Source organism: Myotis brandtii, unplaced genomic scaffold, assembly GCF_000412655.1.
Source record: "Myotis brandtii unplaced genomic scaffold, ASM41265v1 scaffold573, whole genome shotgun sequence".
NCBI classification, from domain to species: domain Eukaryota; kingdom Metazoa; phylum Chordata; class Mammalia; order Chiroptera; family Vespertilionidae; genus Myotis; species Myotis brandtii.
Genome location: NW_005370145.1, coordinates 2,445,813 through 2,456,736, shown reverse-complemented (window position 1 = coordinate 2,456,736; position 10,924 = coordinate 2,445,813). Strand labels below are relative to the sequence as shown.

At 54.0% G+C, this 10,924-nt stretch overlaps 1 protein-coding gene across 1 annotated transcript; it reads left to right on the top strand.

Annotated features, from left to right (window-relative positions):
• Window positions 1–2,532: 2,532 nt before the first annotated feature.
• Window positions 2,533–8,184, top strand: RCVRN (recoverin). The gene is made up of 3 exons (XM_005878804.2): window positions 2,533–3,029; window positions 5,891–6,002; window positions 7,720–8,184. Exons 1-3 carry the CDS (start codon window positions 2,649–2,651, stop codon window positions 7,839–7,841), a joined length of 615 nt encoding a protein of 204 aa, XP_005878866.1. The 5' UTR covers window positions 2,533–2,648; the 3' UTR covers window positions 7,842–8,184.
• Window positions 8,185–10,924: the final 2,740 nt, after the last annotated feature.

Genomic DNA, 10,924 nt, shown 5'->3' with positions numbered 1-10,924 from the left:
TGTTAACCCAGGGGCCCGTTTCCTTGTCCACATCTTCTGTTGTCATGGCAACCCCAGCTCCTCACCTATAGAAATGGAGCTTCTTGCCCCCTCGGCTCGGGCCGTGGTAATGTCTCAAGAAGAGCCCTGGATGGGAGCCTGCGAACCTGGACTTTCCTCCAGCGTTGCCATTTAGCTGCCCTGTGACCCAGGCAGGCGGAGTGCGCCTGGGAGCTCCGTTTCTCCCTATAACACCGGCCTGGCCTCACCTGTAGGCTTGGTGTGTACAGCCTGGGACCAGGAGGCACTTCTCATCGCCTCTCACACCTGGTTCCGAGGTCAGGGGTGAAGCCTCAGCCTCATTTCATGGCCTGGGTTTGTTTTGTTTGTTTTTTAGTTCAATGACTGTCCAATTTCTAACTGCTCTTGAGAACAAATGCCTTGCTACAGGATAGTGAAATCTAGACCAAGAGAAAGGGCTCCTAATCTATACTAATAAAAAAGTAATACGCTAATTAGACCTGGTCGACCGGACATCTTCTGGTCATCCTTCCGAACAAAGCCGCAGTGGTGGGGGCTGAGGCAGAGGCAGTTAGGGGCAATGAGGCCAGCAGAGGAGCAGTTAGGGGCGATCAGGCAGGCAGGCAGGCAGGCAGGTGAGTGGTGAGGAGCCAGTGGTCCCTGCGGAATCAGGCCTAAACCAGCAGTCAGACATCCCCCAAAGGTCTCGGATTGGAGAGGGTGCAGGCCGGGCTGAGAGACGCCCCCCATGCATGAATTTCATGCACCAGGCCTCTAATAAGAAATAATGTGCTCTCACACACTAATGGGGGGAAGGAGTGAGTACACACATACACAACCACACACAAACCTAACATGAAGGCCTCCTGAGGAAGACTCTGGAGCCACAGGGGGTGCGTGGGCAGGAGGGATGGTCAGCACTGCTGGTGCCTGAACTTCTCAGTCCTTCCTAAGCAGCATGCAGGTGGGCCTGGCAGGTGGCCTTCCCAGCAGCAGGGCTGCTGACCCCTGCCCTTAGCCTGTTGTGATAGGGTGCAAACCCTAACTCACCGCCTGGAGATTGTGGGGTTTATTCTTTGTTGTTATGAGCCCTGGGCAAAGAGGAGACATCTCTCCCATCCAATTTGGCAATTTTGGGGTTCCAGGCGCACTCCCCTCCAACATTATGCTCGGCCAAGCCAGGGCACTGCCGACCTCTCCTGTGGGTGATGAGAAGTCAGGTACAAAACATACTCGCTCGGGCTCCGCCTGTGTCCGGTGCTTCTGGCTGAGCCGACCGCGGGGATGTGAAGGCTTCCCTTGCAGAGCTCCCTACCTCCCATGCACCCATCCACTCACCCCCCAAGCACGTGGAGTCTGCTTGTCCAGGCATCAGGCTGGGGGCAAACTGGCAACCTGCGAGCTGACACCATGCTTTTAAAATGTTTGACTTGACTCTCAACATTTAAAAGTTTGGAAAGTGCATCTAAAAATCTGATTTCTGGGTTTCTCTTGGATAATCACTGGGCCCTAATCCCATATGACCACATTCAAATGGAGCTGAACACTGGCAACCCCTTGCATGTGTGACACAGGCCTCACCACTCCCTACTGCCTCCCTGATCCAGTTGTTTCACTCCCTCCCTCCCCTTGCTGGCTCCCGTAGGCAGTTGAGTTTTGAATCCCTGTTGTAGGTGAATAATAACAAAAACTGACATGTATTTAGCACTTAGCATGTGCCGGGCTCTGTTCTAAGTATGTTGCACATATCCACCCATTTCAGCCTCACACAAACAATGACATAGACACTGTTATCTATGATCATGCCTGTTCACTGAAGGAATGCTCACCGAAGGCCTCCACCTGCCAGGCACGCACCGATCTGGCCATGAAGATGCAGCTGGGAAACAGACAGACAGATCCTCCATCCACGGAGCTTTCATTCCCGGGAGGGGACAGACAGACAGCACATGGGATAAGTAAAGAGGAAGCCAGAAGGTGTGCGGGGGAGGGAGCAAAATAAAGCAGGATGAACAGTCTGGGGGTGCTGAGGGGTGGGGGTGGGCTGTGTAATTGCAATAGAGTGGGCAGTATAGGCCTTGCTGAGGGGACAGTTCAGGAAGTCAGATAGGAGGGGAAGGGCTAGGAGAAGAGCGTTCAGGCAGAGAAAGGTTCCAAAACGTTGCCTCAGGTCACACAGCTAATAAATTGCCAAGTTGGGATTTGAGCCCAGGCGGTCTGCTGAGCTTGGCTCCTGCACCGGAGGGCTCAGTGGAAGAGGAGACCCTCTGAGTTAGGGGAGTTAGGGCGGGGCACAGGCTGGAGTTGGGGGTGGGGAGCGATGAGCCAGGGGCAGCAGGGAAGACCTTGGCCCAAGGCTTGGGCCCTGAAGGGTCTGACCTCCCGCCCTGTCCTCCCAGAGGCCAGAATGGACTGAGCACCTGCGGTCAGCTCTTTACTTTAATCTCAGGGGGGTTCTGGGAGCTCGCCTGCCTCCCCTCCCAGGTCTGGGCCCCTCCTCCCTCCAAGTACTGGGGTGAACCTGCCGCAAATCCTCCTAATCCGCCAGCCTCTCCGTGGGTCTGTGTCCAGCCGCAGCCTGAGACCTCGCCGCTCCCTCCCACCCACCCACGCACCCACGCAGCAGCGCCGGCCCAGCCACCTCGCCCATGGGGAACAGCAGGAGCGGGGCCCTGTCCCAGGAGATCCTGGAGGAGCTGCAGCTGAGCACCAAGTTCACGCAGGAGGAGCTGTGCGCCTGGTACCAGTCCTTCCTCAAGGAGTGCCCAGGCGGCCGCATCACGCGGCAGCAGTTCCAGGGCATCTACGCCAAGTTCTTCCCCGACGCCGACCCCAAGGCCTACGCCGAGCACGTGTTCCGCAGCTTCGACGCCAACAGCGACGGCACCCTGGACTTCAAGGAGTACGTGGTCGCCCTGCACATGACCACGGCCGGCCGGCCCAGCCAGAAGCTCGAGTGGGCCTTCTCGCTCTACGACGTGGACGGCAACGGGGCCATCAGCAAGAGCGAAGTGCTGGAGATCGTCATGGTCAGTTTCCATGCCCCCCCCTTCTTGCAGGGCTGGGGTCACCCAGGTCAGGGCGCAGCTGGGAGAGAGGCTGGAGGGGGCATAGGGGCCCTGGCTTTGTGACCCAATGGCGCTGAGAGGTGGTGAGGGGTCTCTCATATACTGAGATTAACAGAAGGCTGGGCGTTTCCCCATAGCATCGTTTTCCTCCTAAAAAAGAATCTGGTTTATTTCCTATGATTTCCTTTTTTTTCCCTTCCTTCCTTCCTCCCTCCTTCCTTCTTTCCTCTGTTCATTAAAATATCCTTCAACACCTTCAACTGTGCATGGTCAGATTCCCTGACATGTTTCAGATCCACAATAGGAGGAGGTGGGGAGGGAGTGAGACCTGGGTTCCGGTTCTGCTGGTCTTCATGGCCCTTCACCCGACCCTCGGCTCTCTCATCCCCGTGCTCAGGCCCCTGGGAGGCCAGTGCCTGTCACACCCATTCTCCACCCCTGTCCCAACCAGCCTGGGAGCACTTTTTAGGCACAAGATGCCTAAAATCGCTTGTGACGATTTTAGGCGTCTTGAAAATAGTCTTATTTAATGTAAAAGTAATTCATAAAATTTAGAAACATAAGCAAAAGAAAGTTAAAATTACCTTTAATTTCATCATCCAGAGAAAACGGTCAATGCATCGGTATATACATTTTAGCTATATATTTTAAACTAAGTTTAGAGCTATGAAATATTCATGTAGGATTTTTATACTTTTTTCAGTTACTATTTTATGATGAATGTTTTTCATAACAGTATACATTCTTCCAAGCCATATTTAATATCTGCTTAGAATTTCATCTATAGAAATGTCATAAAATTATTTAACCATTCCTAAATTTGGGACAGTTAGGATATTTCTATTTTTCCTATTATGTTATTTGTATTGACCTTCATTTAGTATCTTTTTACCTGATCTTTTTTATCCCTCTACCTCATGCCACTTGCTATATTTTTCTAATGACATTCCCGTTAAGAGGGAGACTGTTTTCATGGTTTATATACTTTTGATGCATTTGTAACCCTGCTTTCATTTGCACAGCTCTCCCTCCCTCATTAGGTGACACCATGAGTACAATAGCTGAGCATGCAGCTTGTGGTCAAGGGCGGGCATGTGTGGGAACCTCACTGGGCAGGGCCTTCGGATCAAACTTCTCTGAATTGGCAGATGGCATGGGATGGAGACCACATCCTCAGAACCACCTAAAGGACGCCAGGCCCAGCAGAGGCCTATAAGTTGGTGCTTCTTGAGAAAAAGAAGGAGGAATGGGGAAGGGCGGGAGGAAGGGAGGGAAGGGAGAAAGGGTGGGGAGGGGAATCCATGGCTGAGGCTGTGCAAGGCTCTGGCACTCACCAGATCACTGGGTCACTAGCCTTGAAGCCAGAAATTACAGATTCTTGTCCCAGCTATGCCACCAACTAGCTTCATGGCCTTGGAAAACCATATAACCTCCCAGGGCCCAGGGTGAGCGTCTGATGGTTCTTTCACTGAGGCCTTGACTGTAGATAGTCTGTCCTTGGATTTGGAAGTAGGATGGGGCAGGCAGCCAGTTACTCCCAGCGTTTAGCCACCAAGCCTGGTTCCCATGGCTCAGGATAGAGAGACGAGTCAACAGAGTCACCTCCACTCTGGCTGCTGGGCGCCTGCCAGCTGAGGCTGCTTCCCCTGCTGCTGGCTTGATTCCCTGTTTAGGGGGGGGCGGGGGTGCTATAAGGGCACTTCTTAGCGTGTTCACCTCCCCTCTAGGCTAATTTATAGGCATTAATGCCTCTGCCTGGCTGTGCTTCCGGGTCTCCAAGGTGCCCTTGCTACTGCCACCCAACATGTTGCCTGCACCCGAGCCTGCCCCCAGGCTGAGGGCACAGGCTGGCACAGGCTCGGGGCCATGACCTCGAGTGTCCTGTCTGGGCCTGGCCAGCCCTGGAGTTACTGAGCTGATGGAATCCTAGTGACCTAGAGCTGGATGGGCCCCTCGAGACCACCTGTCCCTCTCCCTGACCACAGGGGCAGAGGCACTTCCTGCTTTGCCCCCATCACACATGCACACATCCGGCTCCTTTGTTAGTGAGCGTGGAGGGAGGAGTGAAGGCTCCTAGAGTCTAAAGCTCAACCTTCCTCTGGGTCCCTTCCTGCGCTGAAGGGTAATGAAGGGGCTTCCTGAGCCCTGGGGAGGCCTTTGGGAAGCCTGTTGAGGCCTCCCTCTCCCTCCCCAGCCATTGGAATGCTCTCCGAGGCATCAGCTGGCGAGTGGCACAATGCAAACTAAACCCGAAGCGCCTGGGCTAGAAGCTCTGCTCATCTGCTTCCAGCTGCGTGACACTCAGCAAGTTAATCGGCTCGGTTTCTTCATCTGTAAATGGGGTCCATAAATGCACACCTCACAAGGCTGGGAAGGTTGCATGTAAAATGCTCAGGAAAGTGGCACATGTTAGGTGCTCAGCAAATGTTAGCCACCCGGCTGGGCAACCAGGTACCACATGGGAGAAGCTGTTAGATTTTCAAAAATTTCTAGGCAGTACATTCAAGGGAGTGGTTCCCAAACTGCAGCCTCGGGCTGCCATGGGATGACACCAGGAAGCTTTTTCCATTTTTTTTAAAATAAAATGGAAGTCATATGTCTGCATTACAGTACAGAAAGGGACAAATAAGAAGCAAAAGCCTTCCTCACCCCTCCCCCAGGCTCCCCATCCAGCTGAAGGTCTCAGAAACACAGGTGCCCGCCCAGGAGCTCTGATTGGCAGGACGGCCGGGCCCGGGACCTGCGCTCTAACCCAGGGCTGCATCCTTGGCTGCTCCTTCTGACCAGCCGTTCCTCTTGCTTCTCCTCTTGCATCCGTGCAGGCGATATTCAAGATGATCAATCCCGAGGACGCCAAGCACCTACCAGATGACGAGAACACCCCTGAGAAGCGAGCCGACAAGATCTGGGGCTTCTTTGGAAAGAAAGATGACGGTGAATGCCTTCTCCCGCGTGGCCTTCGCTTTACAGTCCCGGCTGTTTCCGGCTGATCCCACCAACATGTAGCCTTCCCAGCGCCAGTGCCCAGGGGGATGGGGACATGTTGCCCCACCATGCACTGCAGGGCTGGCTGGGGCCTCGGGGAGTGGACAGAGGCCGCAGGTCCAGCTCTGCTCCCCGTGGAGCTGCCATTGCGTTGGGAATGATGCCCCGTCCCTGGCTTATACGGCCCCTGGCTGCCTGATGGGGAGAAGGAAGGCTCCGAGGGGTGGGGGGCTTCTGAAGAAAACAGCTTTCGTTAAAACAGCCACATTGAAGCAATAGGAAGAAGTAAAGGCAACAGCACGTTAGACGTTTGTACGCAGACGCCAAGTTTAGAGGAATTCCAAGCACTTTCTGTTTGAGAAGGTGTCAGTTCCCAGACACTGGGGTTTGCTTTGCTTGTTTTCCAAAACGCTTTCTAAGAGTTAGAGCAAACTTTAGCTGAGTCTGCGTCGGAATTAGCCTGGGGTCCCAAATAAGCGAGATCTCATTTCTACGGTTTCCCTGAGAAAGTTAACTTGGGTCCTGGAGAAGCTGACCCAAGTGGACGTCACAGGAGGTGGCGGTGTGTTTTTTTTGGGGGGGGGGGGGGGAGCCCTGCCATATTCCTCCTGCCAGGTGGTGCGTGTGTCCTTCCCCGTGCCCACATGGGAGGCCTGGCTCCCGAACTCGGCTTTGATGGTGGGGGTTCCAAGCTCTTTTCGAGGCTGACAGGGCAGCTAGGACTTTACATTTCCCCACCTAGACTTGCAGGGAACCAGCCTGGGTCCTAATCCAGGATTAAGATTACGGGTGTTCAAAAGGCCTGGAACATAAGCTAATGGGCGTGCAATTCGGTTCAGCCACCAACTACGCGCAGGCAACTCTGAGCATAAGCATGATCTGAAAGAGCACCGTCTCCTTTTAGAGTTATTTCTACATGTGACTGTCTTCCCAGCACACCAAGGGACCGGGGACTTTACCTCACTTCCCTCTATGCCACACCCTGCCCTCCACCCTCTGAAGTGACCTCAGCCCCAAGCAAGGTGGCTCTGGCTCAGAGGAACCGCTAGTGGAGAGCATTGAACGGGACAGAACTGAACCCGGAGGCTGGGCGAGGTGCTCTCCTGGTCCCACAGGGGAGGGGGATGGGAGATGCAGAGATGCAGAGGGAAGAGTCGTGGAGGAGCTGTCAGCTGAGAATCAGGGGCTGCCCATGTGCTGGGGTGGTGGGTCAGAAAGACCTCTTCACAAGCCAGGCTCTCCCTGGCACCCTCCGGGACTCCTCAACTTTCACTCCCTTCTCTAGAGTGGATGCTGTTCCCTCCTTCTCAACTGAAACTGTTTGCTCTGCTCCATGCCCCAAAAGTTCTTCCAGAACGTGAGGCTCAGACCTAGAGTAAGACTCAAGATACTTAATAACCAGCAAGGCAGGGCATTGCAAATCAGAAGAGAAGCGTAACTAAAGTGCACCCTGGACCCCTCAGTAGTGCCAGCCATTAACCCTCTCCTTGCTGGTTCAGGGGGAGGTGCAGGTTGGGTATCTGGGGCAGGGGTGGGAGTACCTGGAGGCGCTAAGACGCAAGGTTTTCATGATGGATACATCTGCACAGGGCATGCTGGCGGGTGTCAGCCTTGTGGCAGCTTGAAACAGCCAGTCCTGACTATGGTATTGTTCTCCCATCCGCAGATAAACTTACAGAGGAAGAGTTCATCGAGGGGACCCTGGCCAATAAGGAAATTCTGCGACTGATCCAATTTGAGCCTCAAAAAGTGAAGGAAAGGTTAAAAGAAAAGGAAAAGAACCCCTGATGCCAACTGCTCAGCTCTCCTGCCTCCCCTTACCACTCACATAAGCACACGAATGCACACGCGTGCGCACACACACACACACGCATGCTCACAAACACACCCCAGCATCCAAGAGAGAGGCCTCCAAACCCACAGCACAGTTCCCTGCCAAACGGAAGTGTCTTTAGCATCTGCTGGCTCCTCCTTCCCTGTCTTTAGAGCCCCCGCCCCTTCCCACCAGCCTAGGCCTCCCATGATAATCCCAGGATTAGGTCACAAGAGTCCTAAATATCACCCCTGTGTAAGCTCCTTTGTGGATTGCTGGGTAAGCAGGTTCTAATAAATGCAAGAGTTGCTGGACACATAGCTGCTGGTTGTTCTTGAACTGGAAACGGAAATGATTTGTGTGGGCATGGCCACCAAGACAGGGGTGTGTTGCCATTGCAGTGGTTACCAGGATGCTGGGACTCTGTTGTGAAGAAGGCCCTGTCTCTCAGGGCTCAAGGTGCAGAGGGGACTGCAGACCTGGAAGCAGCCATGACCAGTGGGAGGTTACCATGGAGACATGCAAAGCACTGCGAGCTATAACAGGAGGGGCTTCCTCCTCCCGGTGATCAGAGGTGTTCTTGGTGGGGGAAAGGGTGGGGTGGGAAGCATTGCGTCTCACACTGCGAGCTATAACAGGAGGGGCTTCCTCCTCCCGGGGATCAGAGAAGGTGTTCTTGGTGGGGAAAAGGGTGGGGTGGGAAGCATAGTGTCTCAGCAGAGACTCTAACGCAGGAATGAGCATTTCCTGTGGAGGCCAGGGTAGCTGAGAGCAGAGGGAGGAGGGACAGCCAATGGGGAGTTAAGGCTGAAAGGTAGGCGGGGCCAGACCATAGCAGGCCTTCCCTGTAGCCCACGGAGGCAGTGAGCTTCACTGTGGGGAGAGTGGGTACCACGGTGGGAGTTGGAATAGGAGGGTACTATGTTTGGAAGGGCTCCCTCTGGCAGAGTGGGACTGAATCAGAGGGGCAAGGCTGGGGGCAGCGGGCTGGAGATGACACCTTGGAGTTGCCTAGGTGACCTGGGCTGGGGAACAGCAGTGGGATGAAGAGAATGGGGTGGCTCTGGAGGTGTTCGGGAGGTGGAATCCACCTGACGGGCTGCAGGTGGAGGAGGGAGGAGCAAGGATGGCAGTCAGGTGTGTAGCTTGGGTGCTGGGTGAGTAGTGATGCCACCTGCTGAGATGGGAAGTGGGGAGAGCCACTGGCCTCAGGGGATAATGACAAGATCCCTGTTGATATGGTGGAGGTGCCTCACTGTAGAGAAAGGGAGAGGAGCCCAGATAGCAGGCAGCTTGCCCAGGGTCGGCCAGCTAATGAGCAGAGGCCAGGCCAAGGCTGCCAGCGGCCCACATTGTCTCCTCGGAGCTCCAAGGACTGGGACACCCCAGAAAGCACTCCACCAGGGGGTTCTCAGGATCGCTGGAGTCATTGTTTTGAAGGCCAATGTATTCTGCAGCTTTAAGTTCTGAGATGAGGCCAGAAAATAGACAGATGTCCAGGACACTTGACCGACCTGTGTGCAACCCCCTGAAGCAGGGGGGTCCCCGCTTGCTGGTGCTAGAGGTGATTCCTGCCCCGCCCCACCTCCAGCTTTAGCCCAGCGATGGCACCGTCACCACTGCAGAGAGTGCTGCTTTTTGTGGAGGGTGAACTTGAGAGTAACCCTAACACTTCGGTTTGGAGGAGGCACCCCTGCTAGATGGTCGAGATGTTATCCCCAGGGTATAGATGGGGGCACTGAAGCCACAAAGTGAGAGTAGGATTTGGCACTTAAACCAGCGTCCCTTCCATTGCACTAGGCTGCCTCAATCCTTTTGACCTGGAGATGATATTACTGAGAATTCTGTGATCCCACAATGTTGAAGCTGGAAGGCAGATGGGGCTGCACAGCATCTGGTCCAGCGGTTCTTGGAGGAGGACAGTTATTATTAGAATCATCTGCCAAGACACCCCTCTGGTATCAGACACAGTGGGCCACACAGGGGCCAATGCAAGGGGGAGAAGAAAGACCTTGGGTGTACCCCAGGGTGGTCTCAGGATAGAGCCAAAGGGCTCAATGCCTCACTCCAGAGCTCCTTCCCCACCCCACACACCACCCTGCGTGAATGAATCTGGGTGGTTGGGATGTGAGGGTGGGGGCTTTTCACTTCTCTCTGAGGTCAGGGCATCCATGTCACCTGAGTCTATGATAGATACTGCCTAATGACCTTGTTGGCCTGTGGTTCAATGAGAGACATAAAGGGGCCACTGGATCTCCTACTGGCCGGTGGAGAACCCAAGAGTAGTGACCTAATTAGCACATCTTCTGTTAGCTTGGGTGGCAGGGCTACTAGGGTTGCTATGGGGAAGATGCTTACAGAACCCAGAATCAATGGCAAGTCCAACTTAAGAGAAGGAGGTAGAGGTGGTGATAAACTATGTCATCAAGATTCTCCCAGATGCAAAGGACACAAGACCCAAAGTGCATTGTCATGGCACAAATAGGAATTTACTGACTCATGTAACTGGAATGCCAGGAGGAGCACTAGCTGTAGGTCTTGCTCAGTCCAGGGACTCCGGCAATGATTCAGAGCTCCTTCTCCATCTCCTGCATCTGCTTTCTGCTGTGGTGGCCCCATTCTCAGGCAGGCTTTACCCCAGGCTGGCCAGATGGCCATCCAGCGGGCTTCATGCTTCTAATTTCAGCCGAAAAGAGAAAATGCCTTTCTATGGTGAGTCTTAGTCAAAATCCTAGGACTGTCTCTGATTGGTTATGTGCCCATCCCTGATCCAATATCTGGTGCCAGGAGAAAGACATGCCCAGATTAGCCAGGCATATTTTCATGTCCATCCTTGGGGCTGAGGATGGAGTTGGGACAATTCAACTTCAGGGACCGGGAGTAGGAGATGTATGGTTTCCAAGAGGAAAATTTGGGTGCTTTTAGTACAAGAGGGATGAATTATAGAAACGGATGTCCACTATGGATACTGTGGGAAGTCACCTCACTTCTGAATTTCTGCTTCCTCCAGGACATGTGCACTCCAGGGCAGAATGGGTCTCATCACAACCCAAACTGC

Excerpts from the sequence above, each read along its gene's own strand:
- RCVRN (XM_005878804.2), top strand. The coding sequence starts at position 2,649 with ATGGGGAACAGCAGGAGCGGGGCCCTGTCCCAGGAGATCCTGGAGGAG. Across the intron at positions 3,030-5,890 it reads AAGTGCTGGAGATCGTCATG|GCGATATTCAAGATGATCAA; the intron begins GTCAGTTTCCAT and ends GCATCCGTGCAG. Across the intron at positions 6,003-7,719 it reads CTTTGGAAAGAAAGATGACG|ATAAACTTACAGAGGAAGAG; the intron begins GTGAATGCCTTC and ends TCCCATCCGCAG.